The sequence below is a fragment of the Toxorhynchites rutilus genome, chromosome 2, assembly GCF_029784135.1.
Source record: "Toxorhynchites rutilus septentrionalis strain SRP chromosome 2, ASM2978413v1, whole genome shotgun sequence".
Classification (NCBI taxonomy): Eukaryota; Metazoa; Arthropoda; class Insecta; order Diptera; family Culicidae; genus Toxorhynchites; species Toxorhynchites rutilus.
In genome coordinates, this window is record NC_073745.1 from 281,058,868 (window position 1) to 281,079,477 (window position 20,610).

Sequence of the window (20,610 nt, forward strand, 5' to 3'; positions counted from 1 at the left end):
ATCGATAACTATTCTTATTGGTACCCAAAACCATTCGTTTTGTCTCGTATTCCGAAAAAAAAAAGTCCCAGAATGTCGATTTTTGACAAAAAAAAATTATTTCGAGATGACAGTGGATCGTTCCATGCAATTTTAGGACATTTGGCATAATTTTTTTTTTCTAAAACCCCGATTTCCTTTACTTCCCTTGTGATTTTTCGATTTTCAAAAAACTCAAACTTTGACCGCTTTGCGCCACTCTCCCTTAAGTCCTATGCAAAATATCAGCTCAATATATTTTGCATAGGATGTTTTTTCGAGGTGGTGAACATTTTTTATGAGGTAACTTTTTGAATCCCTGAAGAAGCGGTTGTTGCCATTCGTTAAGGTGACCGTACACTGTTTGTCCGGAGGTCAAATATTTGACATTTTTTGATAGATAAAGTTTGGTTTGAATTTGGTACAAACACTATTTTGTTTGTAACTCTTTAATCATCAATATTGGCAAACAATGTGAAACATCGAACATGGGAAAAAATCGACTGAAATATTTAAGGTAACCTAACCGTATACCGACAGGTTCGACGAGCAGACTGAAAAAAATTTTAAGCATCCAAAAACTGAATATTTGCTTGCCGTGATTTGTGTCGAATATATTTGATCAGTACACGATGATCAAATTTTATCTGTTTTATCTTGTAGTAGTACGAGCTCTAACCGCGGCACTCTGTGAGTACACTGAGAAATTAATGATCTTAAGTTCTCCTTGCATGATTGGAAATCTTTCTAGTTATTAAAATATACCTGTTATAAGACTATGAACCTACATTTACGCGATAGCAATAATCTACATTACATATAGCGGTGAAATAAAAGTTAAACAATTACTTACCCAAATACCCCGGGAAGCCAGTAAATGCCCAGCATTGACCTGGCTGCATAGTGGGCGAAATCACCGTTCGCGGTGTATTCGTCGGATACCACAGCGGAATGCCGAAGATCGAAATCTGCGCCGATTGCGTCTGATAGTTCTCCGTGCATCTGGTGGACAAAATTTGCCCTCCCGCCGATTCGAGGGCATAATCCACCAGTCCCGTTTTATCCGCATCGTAAATACGGAGCGCATCACGTACGATCCGGCGGACGTCCACTTCCGAAAGGCCTCCGCTACCATCAGACGAAGTTGTCTTTCCCGCCTGTGCATCAATATTGAGCTCACTTTTCTGTGATTGTAGCATAATAAGAACCTCCTTCTGGATTTTGTCACCAATTTCTTTCATAAGCGTCGCAGCTGATCGCTCGAGTTCTTTCTGTATCAAAGCATTCACACCAACCTGATACTCTTTCAAGCGATTTTCCAGATAATCCTTTGCCACGAATAAATTACTGATCCATGTCTTAATGTCCTCATCGGTGAAATTTTCCGCCACATTCAAACCAAGGATAGTGACAATATTCTTCTTGATGATGTTATTTAGCCCTGCGAATTGTTCCCGCTGAACAGCGGCTAGCCGCACATCAATGTCAGCTAATAATTTCAAATACTTCTCATCATTCTCGATCCGATAGCTATTCATTTTATCCGACAAACTAGCGTGGTCTTGTCTCAACAATTTAAGATTATCCTCTAACACCAAACTACGGGCAGCCAGTTTCTCCGTGAAATGTACCTTTATTTCAGTTATCTCATTTTTCAAATTATCTATCAAAGCTGCCTGAGTTTCGTAGCTGTTCATGCTCTCCTTAGTTTTCAGTAAAACTCTCGAATCTATTATGTCAACAAGTTTTTTAGATGACAAAACTTTCACAACGACATCTTCGAGCTGTTGGTCATCGATGGCAACATTAATACCATCGATTTGTGATTTAATAAGTAGCTGAATTTCAGCTATATTTTCCTTCGAAAGTACAAATGCTTCCGAGTTACCCTGCTCCGTTGGTTTGAACACATGCGGATAATTTGCCAATAGCTCCTGCTTAACTTGTTCAGCCACACGATCCACCTGGGCCGAGCCAATCTCGTAATTGAATGACTTCAGATTCTGCTGCACAACATTTGCCACATGCACCGCCATTTCTGGGCTCATTTCATTCGGCACGCTCGCCGCTTCTTTTTCCCTCATCAGGAATCTCTCCGCCAGCAAGCCCTCGATATACTCATCGATGTGTCGCATCAAATCATCATACTCTTCCGGGCTGAGCGTCTTCTGTAGGTTGCTACGTAAACTCTCGTACTGGGCACTCGGAGAATCGACCGAACCTCCAGAACTGCTCACAAAAGTGGGTAGTAGCGAACTCCAAGAAAATTGCGGATCCGGACGCCAGTCTAGCTTCCGCAGGAAACTGCGGCGGAGGTTGTCGAATTCTTCAGCGCTCAGCGGAGGTAATATGTGCGCCAACGAAGATAGCGCGATGGTTGCACGCTTCGAAGCCGGCAGGACGATTGTTTGCTCCTCGTCGGCCAACAGAAAGGCTGGAAACGGGAAAAGAATGAACAATGATTAGATATGTGTACACAGGGATTAGCTCGAGTCAAGCAAAAATTGGTTCTGAAGATTATTATATTAGGCTGTCAAAAAAGTCCTGCGGTATTTTTTTTGAATTTTCATTTGTTCATAAAATTAGTTACAATCATCTGTTTTAAGTCAAATATGCGCCGTTTTGTTCGATGACTTGTTCCCAACGAGATGCCAACTTCATAATACCTCTGTTATAGAAGCTCGCTTCCTTATTGGCAAAAAACTCGGATAGCCAATTTTCACAGGCCTCTTTTGTGGCAAACTTCTGACTACATAGCTCGTTCGCCATGGACAAAAACAGGTGGTAGTCACTTGGTGTTAGGTCCGGACTATACGGCGAATGCAAAAGAACCTCCCATCCGAGCTCCCGGAGCTTCTGGCGCGTCACCAAAGAAGTGTGTGGCCTGGCGTTGTCCTGATGGAAGACATTGCGGCCTCTGTTTATCAAAGATGGCCTCTTCTTCATGAGTGCTACCTTCAAGCGGTCCAGTTGTTGGCAGTACAGGTCCGAATTGAACGTTTGGCCATAGGGAAGCAGCTCATAATAGATTATTCCTTGACAATCCCACCAAACACACAGCAGAACCTTCCTGGCCGTTAATGAGGGCTTGGCCACCGTCTGAGCCGCTTCAGCGGGCTTCGACCACGACCGTTTGCGCTTCACGTTGTCGTAAGTGACCCACTTTTCATCGCCAGTCACCATCCGCTTCAGAAACGGGTCGATTTTGTTGCGATTCAGCAGCGATTCACATGCGTCGATACGGTCAAAGATGTTTTTTTGCGTCAACGTGTGTGACACCCATACATCGAGCTTCTTTGTGAATCCAAGCTTTTTCAAATGGTTAATAACGGTTTGATGACTTATCCCCAGCTCTTGGCCGATGCTACGGCTGCTACTATGCCGGTCTTTCTCGGCTAATTCAGCGATTTTGTCGCAATTTTCGACGACAGGCCTTCCGGAGCGTGGCGCATCTTCGACGACCTCTACACCAGAACGAAAACGTTGAAACCATCGTTGTGCGGTGGAAATGGAAACTGTATCAAATTTTATCCATAAACTGCACAAATTTTATTGGCAGCTTGAGATGCATTTTTGCCTTTGTCATAGTAGTACTGTAAAATATGTCGGATTTTCTCTTTATTTTGCTCCATATTTGCGACACTGTAACTCACGAACGACTTAACCAAACAAAACACTGTCAAGGACTATATTATAGCGCGATACTGACTCGATACAATGAATACAACTAGAACTACGCACTTACAACGACACCTCGCGGAAATACCGCAGGACTTTTTTGACAGCCTAATATATAAAGGACGTTTCTACGACCATACAACTTTAAATTGAATTGAATCAGAAATAAACAATGTTAATTGTATTGAATTTGGCTTTATTCAAAAGATACCCCGCTCTTTTATTTAAATACTAGCTGATCCGGCAAACTTCGTCCCGCCCAAAATTAGTTTTTTTTGTTATCAATACCTTCAAACATTCACGTTTTCTTACTATGAGCAAGTTCATGGGTTCAATTGCAGAACTGTTCATTGATTGATCTTCTAATCCCCGTTGAATTTACCTTTTACTGTAAAATTCCTAGTATTTCTAACAAAACTCATCATTATAATATCAGATTATTTTCAGACACAATTCTCATTCAAGATTTTTCAACCACTTGCAAATAACATGTTTCTCCGTTGCATGGAATAAATGTTTTATACAGAAAATATGATAGACCAAAGACAGCCCTAAATCGGACAATTCCTTCCTCGAGTTCTGCTCTTATCAACGCTTTCGACAATACTTTTTATTGGTATAGATAGAAGAAGATATATGAGTGCGTTTCATCACATTAAAATCCATTTCCAGTTTCGAACTAAGATCAATTTCGCTAGCGCAAACATCAAATGGACTAACAGCACTTGTCACTATGTTATTGTAGAACATATGGGAATTTAATTTTCCGAATTTTCCCTTTTTCTTTCAGAGTTTTCCGAAAATTTTCAATTGTCATGTTTTTTTTTAACACACTGAGAGAGATTCATTATTTTCTCCTACATTTTAAGCATATTCGGTGAACTAAATGTTGTTTTTTCATATTTTTGTTCTCAGGGATGGTAAAAAATCACATTCAACGATCAATGAATAAGTATATCCCTCTAGTCGGATGTTTTTAAATCACCCCCAGCAGGCGAGGCTCTTTTATTCGTCATATGTACACAGAGAGAATACTTGGAACGGTGAGCTACCAAGATCTCAAAAAAGCAATATGAAAGCGGAATCCCCACTGCTTGCACTCTCGAAGCATTACTTCTACTACTCAAGTTTTATCGTGAGTGCAAGCCACAAACGATTAATCCCATTCCATAGAGCGGATGATGAGTTCTTGATCGGAAAGTGTAACAAGAGACGATCAACTGAAATCTTACGACACTCATCGAGGGATTTTTAATTCTCTATTGCACTGACCGCAGTGAGTGGCTGACTCAGTCTCGTGTCGATTTTATTTTGCTGTCGTCTTCCGCCCGATAAACAGCAGACGGGTAATGGATGCAATTGATTAATTTTATTACCAGCAGATTTGGGCGAATCTCATCCCGCCCAAAATCGTTTCTAGATTCCAATAATTCTGAACATTCACATTTCTCTCCAAATAATTTTTCCAATAGAAATTCAATTAGTGACTTCACGAAACACCTTTCGAATTCGATTGAATTTCAGACCCTTTTTTATTTTGTAGATAAAACGTATCATATATTTGATTAATTCAGTTCTGTGTGGTTACGTTCTTCGTTGCGAATAAATGTAATGCAATAGTATGGACGTATGATATTCATGTATCGTGGACTTCCGACATATGTGGCAGTAGATTTATCGAACGACTAATGTTTTTTTTTATATCCCTTCAAACTTGTTGCATCTCTCAAGTGTACATACTGCTTTGACCGCAGATTTGCATGGTTGAATCTGGTTAATTTCAGGTATTCAGTCATCATATTGTCGAATGAATACTGTTGGAACAATAGGTATCGCAGCAAATGATTATCAACATCCTACCTTATCATCAAACGGTATGTGAATAATTTCAGTGAACTGACGGCATTGGAATATATGCTTTGTGAGGACCACACAATTATTATCAGAGCGAATGAACGTCCGACTGGAAGTCATGAATATCAATTCAATGTGCCCAAGATAAATTTATCCTTTGAAGGTCATTAACCTTTCTAAAGATGATCAGATGGAATATATTCCAATGTCGTCTAGAATAACCTGTCCAACACCTTATGATCGTAATATTGTTTTTGCTATTATTCTGATGTTTCATGACATGGCACTCTATTGATTATTCGCCGAAAATGAATAAAAAATATCCTTGAAGTTAGCCTACGGTTTTAGTAGCAGTGCAATATGGTGAGCCAGTCTCAGGATAAGAAAACATTTAAAAATAAAGCTTTTTTTTTTTTTTTTGAATGAATCAATAGTAAAACAAAACGTCAAAAAATTTCTCAGCTTTGTGATAGCAGATAATCATTATCCATTTGAGTTGTATGAGTATTCCATCCCTCCACAAACTGTGGATATCTGCATACAAATTATGTAGAGTTCCACAATCCAAAAAAATTATAAGCAAATATTTACGTGCTTAAACAAAAAAACATATGTTGACATATTTGCGCTAATTTATGTTTAATTCAAGGTAATCAAGGTCTTTTCTAGACACCAGTTTACTCGGCCCCGAAAAAAGTGGTCTGTATTTGGGCTGGTGGAAAAATATATCTCGCAAGATCACGTTCGATGTCGTAATAGCCTTGGCCAATAACGCATTTACATTAACTCATAAAATTAGTGATTTGAAGGGGATTATTGTTTGTCGTCTCTTGATTAATTTAAACACCATCTGAGAAATCCTCTGTGAAACATGAAACATTAAAGTCGTCCTATCTGCTGTAGCGCATTTTTTTATTTTACCCAGTTTCATCGAAGTAAACGCACTCGGAAAGGAAAATTGAACGCACGAACGAGAGAGCGAGAATCGTTAAGCGTACGTCATAGAGACACTCATTCCCATGGAGCAAATTCTTGTTAGGAGTTGAAAACAAAACGAGGAAGGAGAGTAACTCAATTATTCGGACTAGTTTCAGTCTAGCAATGCTTTGGTCAACTCGGAGTTACCAAGAGAAAATCATTTGGTTATGATGGGTGAGGATTAATAGTTAGTCGCAGTTTGCACAGATTGCGATCTGTGCAGTTTGCCATTAATCGTAAATCACATCATGCTCCCTTGTTTTCCATCCTTATTTATTCTTTCTATCTTGGTCCACTGCTTCGCTTTTTCTTCTTTTTGTCTTTCTGTTATGGGACGTTTCATATAGCACATGGACACTTACAGATTTTAGGTAATTTGATTCCATCATAACTACATTGTGTCAGCCAGATCACTGTCGGCCGAATCGTGTCCACACTCACCTGCGCGAGCTGTTGGGGGAGGACCGATAAGCAACAGTCGGTCACGTGCTTCACGGCAAGAATCTCACTAATTCCTCACTACTGGTGTCAAACCACCATAAAAGCATTTATTGCGCTCTAAATCCTCCTCATGGCAAATTTGGTTCCATTTCAGGGTGTCGACTCAAAATCCGAAAATAAATTCCCTGATATTTCCTGATTTTCCAGTAATTTTTCAGAAAAATCCAGATGTAGACTAGTAATTAAATTCTCTAAAAGTACTTTCGCTGTAGCTCCTGGAACATTTAGTTTGCTTAAACAATGAAATTTAAGAACGTCTGTCGATATTTTATAATAAATGAATTGTTTGTGAATTTTTAATTGAGTTTAACGACGACTGATAAGGGTCCTAAATGATTTTGAAAAATGGATTTACTAATACAGTTCAAAGTTATCTTGAAGGATTATCAAATACTAGTACAGAATGAGACATTTCCATTTTCATTTGGATCAATTTCATGAATCTGTTACGATTTTAACGAAATGTTTTATCTCGCAATCTCTTGGATTCCTTCTGTACGTTTTCCAGAAATTTCCCCGTTTTACCTCCAGAGATTCCACTTCTGTTTCGCGTAGCCGTTTTATTAACTTCGATTCATGTGACGATAAAAAGAGCTCAACATCTTTATTGAAGCTATCCGTCCAAAGTGAAGTATAGCATCATACACTTGTCGCATAGCACAACCGTTTCCTCCCACATATTTTCAAAATAACATTCGCTAATGGAAAAGCCCTCTCAACGTTGGGGTTTCTAATGAGAGACAGAAGACCGTTTTGGGTAAAAATTCCGTAAAGCTGTCCTTTTCAAAAATGGTTCAGTCGTTCATTTTTCGGATCATAGTGAGCAAACTTGTTTATGTTGCTAGCAATATTGTTTCAATGATAAATCTGTTGGAATCCACATTTCCATTTCCCCATGACACTAATTTTGTACCACCGTATGCAATCTTATTGTACGTCCATATAAAGAGGAACGAAAACTTGATTCCTGATGCAAAAAAGTAGTTACCCCATCAATGGACGGTTTATTTTCCACCCATCATGAACTCAAACCAACAAACATCGAGACATTTATCAAGTATGCTATAAAAGTCCTCGTGTTAGTATTACTTAGTATTAGGCATGCAAAATAGCGCATACACAATTTAATTTTCGTGTACGATACAAAAAAAATCTAGCTCACCTGTAGCATTTGTCAAGGCACGGTTAACTCAAATATCGATGCATGCATAAAGATACATGGGAAAGAGAGAGAGAGAGAAACGAATTCGTTTTGGGGGAAGTCACTTCAAAATGCAATGAGGACAATTTGACTGGGAAGAATGAAATGATAGAGTCGTGTCGGTAGAGGGAGATAGCGACTAAACGCCCGACTGACTGTTCAGTCGTTTTGGCGGAGAAACTGCGTGAAGAAGCTAAAAGCCATTACTAGCTGACTACGGATATAGTCAGTCGATTAGTCAGCCGACTATCCTCAGTTGACTATGACTACGCCGAGCCCTGGACATAAATCCATTTTTATATATATAGATAATAAATTGTGTTTCATTTGTATGACAGCCACCCCTTAGAGACGAGGGTACAGAGTCTAACCGTCATAGAAACATTGATTGCACCCTAAAACCTTCGCATGCAAAATTTGGTTTCATATGCTTGATTAATTCTCGAGTAATGCAAAAATTTGTGTTTCATTTGTATGGCAGCCCCCCCCCCCTTAGAGGAGGAGGGGGGGGGGGGAAGTTGGAGAGTCTAACCATTATAAAAGCATTTATAGCATCCTAAAACCTTCACATGCAAAATTTGGTTTCATTTGCTTGATTAATTCTCGAGTAATGCAGAAATTTGTGTTTCATTTGTATGGCAGCACCATAGAAACATTTATTGCACCCTAGAACCTCAATATGCCTAATTTGATTTCATTTGCTTGAATAATTCTCGAGTAATGTCAAATATACGGATACGGATAATTTAAGAAGATTAAATTGTCAGAAGGCAATGCTTAATTCATGAAGATTTATTGCATGGTAACTAAATGAAATATAGATTTCAGATAATTGCAGCCATACATTAGTCAGCAATATAAATACTAAAAACGTGAGTAATTGTTCGATGCAGGTTTCAAAATTCACATGTTGATAACTTAGAAAATAAGCAAAATTGTGATGGCAAATTATATTACATAACAGGAATTTTTTGACTCATTCACCAATAAAGAGTTTAAAAAAGCGGAAACTGGTTTATATTGCTGATACAACAAATATTTTAGATATTCAATGGATTTCGAAATTTTGGGAGATCGGCTTGGAACTACGTTACGTAATCACGTTACGAATAGAAGTAGAATAAGAACCGTTTCGTAATTTGTGTACCACGTCTTACTCGCGATAAAGCCCAGACCTCGACTGCCACTTGTTTCAATATATGAGGATGATATACGTTTCGCTTTACTTCACTCCCAAGCCATAACTATAGCTTGAATTGCTCGAATTGAGGTAACGATGGCTGTTACTTTATGCGTTTTTTCAATGTTTTATACAAATGAAGCTTTTAGGCAACTTTTCAAAGTATACTGTTGGGGAGGTGATCTGGCTTATTGGTAACATGCGTACTTCTCACGCTAAAGGCCACGCGTTCAATTCTCATTCCTGACAATCTTCCGGAATGGAAATAAAGTAACGAGCCAGCCAAAAGTGTTCGAAGTCACTATAATACAGAAAGAAAGAAAGAAAAAGTATACTCCAATAGTAGAAATTTCTAACACAATTAACACTTCTTTTCCTTTTTTTTCTTTCTTTCTTTAATCGTCAAAGTCCCGCCGCTATCCTTCTCTCGTGTCCTCATGGGTTGTTCGTACGCGCAAGGAACTAAACAAATGAGCAAGAATCCTGGTTTCTCGGTAACAGAAATTTGCAAATCGTATGAAAACATTGAGAGAAGGATAGAGAGCGACACTCGGAAGCTTATAAACTAGACGTATCTTACCTGGTAATCTTTTTTTTCAATGCTATCAGATTGTATCAGTCCGAATGTTCATCAAGTGTGTGTGTACATAATAAAAAAACAGGTTGGTTGATAATCTAACAGTTTATTCATTTAATTGACCGTTTAAACTGGACACAAACACAATTACGATGTACTGTGTTACAGCCATATATATGCACAAACTTAGAACTGACAACTACTTGAAATCTGATTTAAATAATATATGTGTTCGTGGGAAATTGAATTTCTCCCGGTGTTGTCTTCTCTATCCTTCTCCGCGGGTAGCAAAAAAAAGGGCTACATTAAAATGTACTTCGACGGGTGGCGATATTTCAGAGAGCAGAGTTCCTTATGTAGCGTCGTGTGTCGTAAGTACTCTGTCGTGTGGGGGTTGGTGGGTAGATGAAGGGATTCCGCACGAGGGATTGGGATGGGATAGGAAATTTCGAATAGATTATGGCACTTGGGCACTTGGGAGCTATTCTATGTTTGTTTTTTTCTCTAATATGATACGTGTGTGATGGAGTGATTCGTAAATCGAACTCATTAAAATGGGGGGAACTGAACAAAATAATTTTGACTAGAATAGCTGTTGGACATTTTCCTGCCACATCTTTTGAACTTCTGAGGCTACATTCTCGGAGAACATTTTCATATTATCGAGATAAAACCCGGTGAACTCTCTAATGCCATCCCATTTCTCAAGTGTATACGCTTTAACCGCATCGGTATCGGGAAGATCAAGCTGGAAGTTATGATTAAGCAAGGGATTAGCAAGATTCTCGCGGAAGGATTGGATCGGAGCAGGGTCAAGATAAAGGAGAGTTCCTGTTCGGTTCGAAAGATTGAAAATGGTTTAGTGATATGAGCGATTGGTACAATTCATAAGAAACTCACCACCGAAAAGCAGAAAAGGCAATAGCGTCAGTAGCAGCAACAGGAATTTACGCTTTCGCCGTCCTCGTTTCGCATCACTCACTGATGTTTGCAGGAGCCAGGTGTCCAAAAAGAGGATCTTTGAGATCACGAGATACACATTCTTGAAAATGTTCGTTACCAGCGTAGTGAATAATGAGTAGATTTTTGAAAAGAACCCTAAAATAGACAATCAAATTTGTTAATTCTGGGTCGGATCTCAATTCTAGGGCCTACCTCTCTCTTCCTCGACTCTCGTGTAGTACAGATTATGTTCAGATCGATTGAACACTCTCGAAACCGAGTGAACGGTGCTATAGAAGAAGTGCACGATGGTGAGGAAAACCCGACTCACAATCGACCTTTTCTGTTCCTCCTGTGCCATCGCCATCTTTCGATAACTGTCATTGCTCATGTGCCGCCTGGGTGACTTATAAATCTGTGACCAATCCACCGGGTCCTCACCGGAATCGTACGGATCGGCATGTGCGAAGCTTCCACCCGAAACTCCCGCTGCCGCGTACTTCGCCGAGGAGTATCTCTTGCGGATGTACTTCTCCTGGGTGGGATTCTGCTGAATCATGACGTTCACTCGCTCGGTGTGTTTATTCAACCCGGGACGGGACATATTTGGCATTGCGATTACCCCTGGGATGATCTCCCGCCGATGCGGCGACAGTTCCGAGTAGGTGTAATCCGTCTTAGGATATTTGTTCCAATACTCTCCGGCTTCTCTGTATTCCTTATAGGCCGCGTGCTCTCTGAGCTCTTCCGTCGTCAGGTTCATTTTCTTCTGTGTTTTGTAGGTGATTTTCGGAGTGCTTGTCCGAATAGTAGCCGTCGTCTGTCTGTCTTCCAGCACTTCATTGAGTTCATTTTGTTGGATCTCCGGTGTTCGCCGAATGGAGGTGATGCTCTCCTGGATGGTTTTAGAGCTTGGTGGGGTTACCGTTTTCGAGGAAGTGGTAATGGTGGTTGTCGTCGCTACGAAGTTTGCTGACTGTTTGGAGGATGCCTTCTCTGGGGAGATACCATCGGAAGAGTAATCGGAGGTAATGGTTCGTACTTGACGGGTCACTCGTGAACTCGGGCTTGATTCTGTGGTGATTGTTTGCGACGAGCTGTTCTCCTCAACAATGGTTCTATAAAAGCAACAATTTGATTTAAATCGAACTCTAATTATTTATGCATCAAAATGGAACCTACGTAATAGTGGACACTTTTTTTACTTTCTTGTCAGCTGCCACCTGTGTTGCTGCTTTCTCTCCTCCTCCATTTATTTCTCTTTCAGCGGACACACGTAAAATAATTGCTGGTGTCTTGGATCGCGAACGGGCACGATTTTCGGCCCGTTCAGTTGACTCTTGTTGTTGCTCCATTATGTAGGATTGATCACTGGCTTCAAGATAAGTGTGATGTTGGCTTCACTAACGCATCTGTTATGCTTCACTTTGTCTGGAAGAAGAGCAACAAACGGTTTAAATAAATAAGTTATGTTGTGTATAGTAGTACTACAATGCTTCCAAATAGGGATGATAGAATTTTGATTTTTCATAATGACTATCCTGGATTCTGTAAGTTTGATACTAGTCTTCAATCAGAATTTCCATTCGATTTAAGATCATAGATTATTTCGAGAGTTTAGTGATTGTGCTTTTGAAGAGATGGAATGCGATTCAAAATTTCCCAAATTTGATCAACTCAATGGTGGTGACATTGAGACTTGTCATTTTCTGGACTAAGAAATGATTCTTTCTATCTGTATTATGGTGACATTCAACCTTCAGGGGGACCATTCAATTTCAATTTTTGAATTCCCGCATTTTAACAGACAATAGACCTTTCATCAGATTCTAGTTTTCGTACAAATGCGTTTTTTATCTGCCTATCAGATGTCACTTTTTTCTTGCGAATCTCGTTCGTTTGTTAAATCAGTATTATCGCTGCCAGTGCCACAAATTATCAAAAATTATTCACGAATGAAGGAATTAGATTTTTCCCAGTATCGGATGAATTCTCTTCTGTTGAAACTCAACACCATATCTGTCATAATGAGTATAACAAAAGAGTCGAGACGCATGAGCTTTGTCTGGTATATTGATCGAAAACAGCATAAACGAATTTCGAAAAGCCTGCATTCAGGCACTTCCATTACTGTCAATAATTTCAGGTGATTATCACGAACGTTAAGTTGATTTTCATCGCTTACAGTGATTTTTTATTGAAAGCGTGTCACCCACTGCACATATTAATGGTGGTGTATGTCATTTCCGGGCAATCGTGAGTAGATTCATCAAACGTAACAAGAGTTATTCTATACATTCTATTGCCGAACTCGCCAAAAACAAGAATTTAGTGTGATGGATTGCCATCCTTTACCATTAATCGATTTTACTCTCAATTGGTGACGTTGAATTTTATGCTTTGATTTTCACTAACACGCAATGATCTTCTTTTTCGACCTTACGAATACCATGACGAAAAGGAAGGTGCAAATGAAAAATGAACTTCATGGCAAGCTGATGTTGATGTTCATTCCACTGGGGTTCATTGACAGTGTTATTCCATATTTATCGACTCTCGCTTGAGCAGTAGGTTATCAATACAAGGAAGGCAGCAATTCGCTGAATTTGAATGTCGTGAACGTGAATATTTTCAGCACTGATCGCTGCCATCTTCACTTAAGATGTTCATCACCCCATCATATACAGCAGTCATTCGCTAACTAGACTATCTTCAACTGGACTTCTTTAATAGGGCGTGCGTTAACTGGGCTGCAAAGCAGTTATAAAGGGTGTGTCACATCAAATTGCATCACGGAAAAAACGCTGTAGAAATTCGCCCAGTAGACCGATCCTTTGAAAATTTTAGACAGTAAAAGAAAAACTATTAAACAACTATTGGCATTTTCTTTTTATTCATACTTCGAGCCCAAGCCCGTATGCTCGCACCTTCCTCTTTACCCCGTTCATAAAGTTCTGTACAACGTCAGGTTGTAGTTTTTTGACGTAGGACTACGTCTAACCGGAAGATATAGGGGGTGAAATGGAAATCTAGGCACTGAACAAGTAGGAAAAAATGCAAGATTTGGAACGCTTATAATTCGAGCATTTCTCAATAGATCGCAAATGTTTTTGCATCAATTGATAGGAAATATATCTACGCATCTATCATAACGAATAACATTTCATTTTTCTTGAGATAAATAATTGAATAATTGTGAAATATCAAGCATTGTCAAAATGCACTATATGCCAATTTTTGATTGGTCCATTTTGTGCTCCTCAAATCGTACCGACCAAAACGGGCAACCAGAGCAGCAGCGAAATAGAATGAAGCACGATTGGAAAGGAAAAAGAAAAAAATGAACGAAACATTGGTCGCAGTCTCACACATGCGTAATTCTCGAGCCAGCCACTCAGCTTAAAAATCCCCGCTCCGCTGCCCTAACGATCATTCTCATTCAAACCGTACACCACATCGGTTTGCATCACAACACATCAACAAACCAACCCAAGCAGCCATGTCTGGACATGGTAAAGGAGGAAAAGTGAAGGGAAAGGCAAAATCCCGCTCGAACCGTGTTGATCTGGAGTTCCCCGCAAGGGTAGCTAGGCCGAGCGCGTTAGTACCAGTGCAGCAGTCCACCTAGCCGGCGTTATATAGTTTCGGCCGCCGAAGTGATCGAGTTTGCTGGCGAAGCTGCTCGCGACGATAAGAAAACCCGCATTCGGAACAGAACACATTCGGTTCGGTGGACATCAAGACAACAGGCAGTTGCAGCGAGTGGCAAACGCAATCGCAAAACGGCATCAGGTAGCAGAAGAAAAAAGTTTGTTCTTTATACAAACTGCTTTGGTGGCAAATCCAGAACAAGGCGGCATCGAGGGCGTTCGAAATGGTTTTTTTTTCAAAACCACGAGTACTAAGTTTTCTAAATTGGAACCATTCCATAAAACAAGGCGCTTTTCAGGGCCATTAAACCTTCCAAAAAAGAGTTTAGGAAATACAGTTCAATGCTTTCTAAAACAATATCCAAAATAATAATAAAACACAAATTGATTTTTTCATAATTTGTTTGCCAGGATATGATGAGTATGTGAATTTGGCAGTTGTTCTGAGCTTATTGATTTTCACCAATTCTAAATTGCATCTAGATTGAAAGTACAGTAATTTACACTTATCTCGACATTTAGCTAATTGGACAGACCTGTAATACGACATATTTAGTTGGAAATTTTTGTAAACATAGAGTTCGGGGTCCAAATTATGACCCCACATTGAAAGTTGACACTGTACCACTGTCATCGTAAATGTTCAATTACAGGTTAAAATTACCTCCAATACGATACTGAGTGGTGGTAATGCGACGTGCCAATGAATGTAATTTACTGTAAAATATGTCACAAGCTGGATGGGAAGGACCCTTTTTAGTCTGCATGTAAATCCAACGAGCGAACAAATCGTAATGAATGTATTTTTTTGCCATCGCTCCCTTTTAACGCTCATTCGTTCGTCTCGTTGGACTCGCCCCTCTGGCTGAGTCTGCCGATTTGTCTCTATCCTGTGAGTGTGTACCGCTAGAGTATAAAACACGCGGACCCCAACAAAATATTTTATTTTCTTTCAAACCGTAAACCCGTGTGGTTGTACGGCATCGGCATCGTGGACGTAACAAAGGAGGACAAGTTAAGGAAAAGGCAAAGTCTCACTCGAACCGTGCAGGTCTCCAGTTCCCTGTTGGTCGCATTCACTGATTGCTCCGCAAGGGTAACTAGGCCGAACGGATTGATGCCGGAGCACCAGTATACCTAACAGCGATTATAGAGTTTCGGCCGTCGGAGTGCTCGAGTTGGTTTGCAAAGCTGCTCACGACAATCAGAAAACCCGCAGCAAGAACAGAGCAGCTTCGGTTCGGCGCTCATCAAGGCAACAATTAGTTTCAGTGAGTGGCAAAGTGTTTCTCCGGCACGTCGCATTAAATGTAATTTACTGAACAACATGTCACAAGCTGGATGGGAAGAAATTTTCCAACTGTGAAAGCTGTGGCGAGTGGCAAACGCAATAGCTAAACAGGAAGGTTTAACCGAACAAGATGGGAATATCGAGTGATAACAAAAACACAACACCAAAGGTTCTTTTCAGAACCATCAACATATTCATAAAGAGTAAACAGTAAACTAATCCATTTTTCAGGTAGATAGGTAGGTATTCACGTAGGAGAAGAAAATAAAACAATATATTTAAAATATATATTTAACAAAAGCTGTCCCCTTTGTATAGTCCTACGTCACTCCGGTTATGTCCCCGACATTACCCATCCGTCTTTTTTTGAACAGAAATCCATTTTCTCTTGAAGTCCGCCTCCGATTTGACAACTTTTGGGTTCTTCCGGAGGGCCTGCTTCATAATCGCCCAATATTTCTCTATTGGGCGAAGCTCCGGCGCGTTAAGCGGGTTCATTTCCTTTGGCACGAAGGTGACCCCGTTGGCTTCGTACCACTCCAACACGTCCTTTGAATAGTGGCACGAAGCGAGATCTGGCCAGAAGATGGTCGGGCTCTCGTGCTGCTTCAATAGTGGTAGTAAGCGCTTCTGTAGGCACTTCTTAAGGTAAATCTGCCCGTTTACCGTGCCGGTCATCACGAAGGGGGCGCTCCGCTTTCCGCAAGAGCAGATCGCTTGCCACACCATGTACTTTTTGGCAAACTAGGATAGTTTCTGCTTGCGAATCTCCTCCGGAACGCTGAATTTGTCCTCTGCGGAGAAGAACAACAGGCCCGGCAGCTGACGAAAGTCCGCTTTGACGTAGGTTTCGTCGTCCATTACCAGGCAATGCGGATTCGTCAGCATTTCGGTGTACAGCTTCCGGGCTCGCGTCTTCCCCACCATGTTTTGCCTTTCGTCGCGGTTAGGAGCCTTCTGAACCTTGTATGTACGCAGGCCCTCCCGCTGCTTGGTCCGCTGGACGAATGAACTTGACAAATTCAGCTTATTGGCGACATCCCGGACCGAACTTCTCGGATCACGTCTAAACTGCTTAACTACGCGCTTGTGATCTTTTTCACTGACGGAGCATCCATTTTTGCCCTTCTTCACCTTCCGGTCGATGGTTAGGTTCTCGAAGTATCGTTTTAGTACTCTGCTGACCGTGGATTGGACGTTTCCCAGCATCTTACCGATGTCCCGATGTGACAACTCCGGATTCTCGAAATGAGTGCACAGGATTAATTCACGACGCTCTTTTTCGTTCGACGACATTTTTCCGAATTTACGAAAAATTTACAGTGAAGCATGTCCAACGTGATCTATACACTCTTATCTGATTATAAGCGAAAGCTGAAGATATAATTCCTAAAAATTAAATTTCTACAGCGTTTTTTCCGTGATGCAATTTGATGTGACACACCCTTTATGTCAATAATAGACGTCATCTTCAATGTAAAGTATTTTTTGCAGTCCACTTAGCAAGTGAAATTCGATAATTGGGTTGATTATTCGGTCCAATTACAAACGATCATTGTATGGGTGACACTTTCGATGCTGCTTTGATGACATCTTGCATGAAATTTGAGTGATGCATGAGCTCTTGCATCTGATCACTTCATCATGTTTACGTTCCAGAAAGGTCTTGTACGAACGGACTCGTACGAAAACAAGAATGTATTTTTCGAAATTGTTCAAATCAAGTCTGTCGAACGAAAGCCAGATACGGCCGTAAACAAGAATAAGGGTGATTGTCTGAAAAAATGCTGGCTTAGCGTAATGTGTGGATGCCACATCCGGCCAGAAGAGAGGGGGGACTGATGCTTTTTAAAGAGGTGCAGCAATCTTTTTTTAAAGCATTCATCTTTGTAAATTTGAGCATTTATTGTACCTTTTGTGAAGAAAATAGGATGCCGCAGACCACAAGTACAAATAGCTTGCCACATTAATTCTAATTTTCCCAGCGCAATCGTGCATTCGGCATCGTCCACCTCCTCCACCACCGATTACGTGTAGAATTGCGGCCCTGGGAGTGTTCTATGTTTCGTCGTCCATCAGGATCCACTGGTTGCTGTTGTCCAGTAGCCAGTTATACAGTTTTTGTGCCCTTGTTTCGGCTCGAGATTGTTGTTATGCGGTTTTCTTAGGCACCTTCCACTTGTTGTATGTCTTCGATGAGTTTCTGGCCTTTATTCTTTGAATCATCTAACATTTTGTACGATCCATGGCATGGGCTGACTGAAACCAGGTTTTCTACTGGATCTAGGCATATCATTCAAGGAGAACTCGTGAAATACTTGTGGATGATATTTTGCACACCGTTTTGCGATTTGATTGAAGGTAGCACACTTTTCCGTACACCAAGTGTGCAGAATTTTCTTTCTTGTCTCAAGATCAATTCTAGTCATAGCGAACACGAACAACTTAAACGGAATGAATCGATTGCACAAAGTTTTGACGTAGGACTACGTCTTTGATTCCTATATAGGGGGGTCACTCTACGAAAAATGTAACGTTTATTAAGAATTTTCAAATGCATATTACACAGAATCGTTCTTATAATGTATGTTATAAAATATACCATTAAACGGCGAATTTATCCACAATTTTTTTCGTCTGCGACATCAACAGTGGAAACAATTAAACAAGAGAGCAATTTAACAAATAAAAGGGGTATTTTTAACGAGCGGATGCGAAGGTAAATCATGTATTATGCATTCTTTCTTTCAACTTCGTTCCCATGAATGTTGTATGTAACACAAAATTGCGTGCAATAATTCATTTATCTAACAAATAGGCAAGATGTTAAAGTAATCATATGCAAGATGGCATGCATCACTCAAACTTCATGCAAGATTTAATTAAAGCAACGAGGAAAGTGTTACCCATACAGTGATCGTTCATTAATTAGGAGGAGGCAGCGATTATGCAGAGACTTATTGAGATCTGAAATATTAATATTCTTCATGACTCATATTCATAATTCTCAATGACTCAATTCCTTCTATGATAGATTGAGCAGTAGAACCAATACGACTTGGTTGTGATAGTCTGCAAACGAACATTATTTCACCGAAAAAGCTACTGCATCCGATGCCTAATAATAATAATAAGACAATGGAAAGAAATCACAATAACATAACTATCCATTAAAAATAAAGCAATTTCATGATTTCATGTGTATTTTACCTCAAAATATCACGAAATCGTGAATATTTTCAACTTGTTTATTTCGTTTCTTCCCCATAAATTTCATATTCAATGTAATCAATGACGATATCATTTTTTTTTTGTTTTTTTGATTCACATATACTTCATCTATCATTCCACTATTCATTAATCATTTTCAGTTGAACTTCCTGCCAGAAGCATATTGTCTTTCTTTGTTTGTTACAAACCGTTTGAAGGTTATGAGTACATACAACAAACGGTTCTTTTTAGCGCTACTATTTAGAGTTCCAAAAGAGTTAAACTAACAGATTTCTGAATAATGAAAAAAATTACATTTAAAATAACTAAGTGTTTTGAACAATCACAGTCCTACGTCAAAATTCCGTCCGTGCCCCTAGGCTCAGACCCTTCTACTTTTGTTGACATGTAAACAAACTTTTGCTTGCATGAACACTAAAACAAGTTCACCCATTTTTGAGTAGATTCCTTATAAAAGTTGCTAATTACTTTTCGATATAGTTCTTAGGCACATATGAGGGGAGATAAAGTAAATAACACGAAGTAGATATCACTTTTTTAAGTTCTTCGAAATGCGTCCCAATTTCACTTCAGAGACTTGATTTATTTTAAGGACTTGTTTCGACCATATGAAAACCATAATAGAAAAGAATGTGAATCATATTATGTTTATTAAACGTTATTACAAATCCAGTTTAACTTTCAACAATTTTAGAGAATTTCAATTTTCTTCGCCATCAAGGCCATGATCTCTATGGGCGTTAGCCAACATCTTCATTCTTTTCTACCCTTAATTTAATTCGCTTCTTTTTCTGCTTCCCGTTCATCCAATCATTGATCTTTTCTTTGATATGCAGATTTCACAATTTTAGTAGAAAACGTTGAATACAATTGTCCATACTCATCCATTATTTCATCTGCACCAGCGCCAGGCTAATGTTGATTGTCGACGAATATTTCCAAGGATAACTCCATTCGTTTTTTCGCTATATCCAGGAAGTTGGAAATCACATCCGGGTTAATACACGTTAGGTAACGAGTGATGAGATATGTCAAAGTTGATCGTATGCAGGGCTCGACAATTTCTAAGCTAAAAGATGAAAATGACTTTTTTACTTCTTCCTTTCTCTTCAAAGTGGAATAAAAAGAAACATGAGGGCATATTAGACTTACAACCAGCGCCGACAACTAATTACGCCTGCTATAATACTGCACATTCTTTCACATCGTCATTTTAATCAGTTTAGGTGAATATGGTTCGAGTTCCAACGAAATTTTCATTCGAAATAAAACATTTTCATTCGATATAAAAACCTTTCATTTTCATTTGACGATTTCATAATTTCGCTTCGGCGTGAAGAAAGAAAGAAATAGACGTGAAGCGAAACGTTCTTCTTGGTTGTAAGTGTGATATATATAATATCACCACATTTTTCTCGCATTGCAAAACTTCCTGCGTGATATGCATTGGGATCAACAGAAAATTGTAAAAATCGATTGCTCGAGTTTTTCGCCAATAAGGACCAAGAC

At 39.6% G+C, this 20,610-nt stretch overlaps 1 protein-coding gene across 3 annotated transcripts in view; it reads right to left on the reverse strand.

The window, feature by feature from the left end:
* Positions 1-20,610, reverse strand: part of LOC129767227 (klaroid protein) — a 35,760-nt gene that overhangs the window by 7,006 nt on the left and 8,144 nt on the right. For all 3 annotated transcript variants that reach the window (XM_055767894.1, XM_055767893.1, XM_055767895.1), the window contains exons 2-5: positions 12,112-12,360; positions 11,143-12,047; positions 10,888-11,085; positions 872-2,452 (exon numbers count right to left, since the gene is read on the reverse strand). In XM_055767894.1, the coding sequence (XP_055623869.1) occupies positions 872-2,452; positions 10,888-11,085; positions 11,143-12,047; positions 12,112-12,284 (2,857 nt within the window). In that variant the 5' untranslated portion in view covers positions 12,285-12,360. The remainder of the gene's footprint in view (positions 1-871; positions 2,453-10,887; positions 11,086-11,142; positions 12,048-12,111; positions 12,361-20,610) is intronic.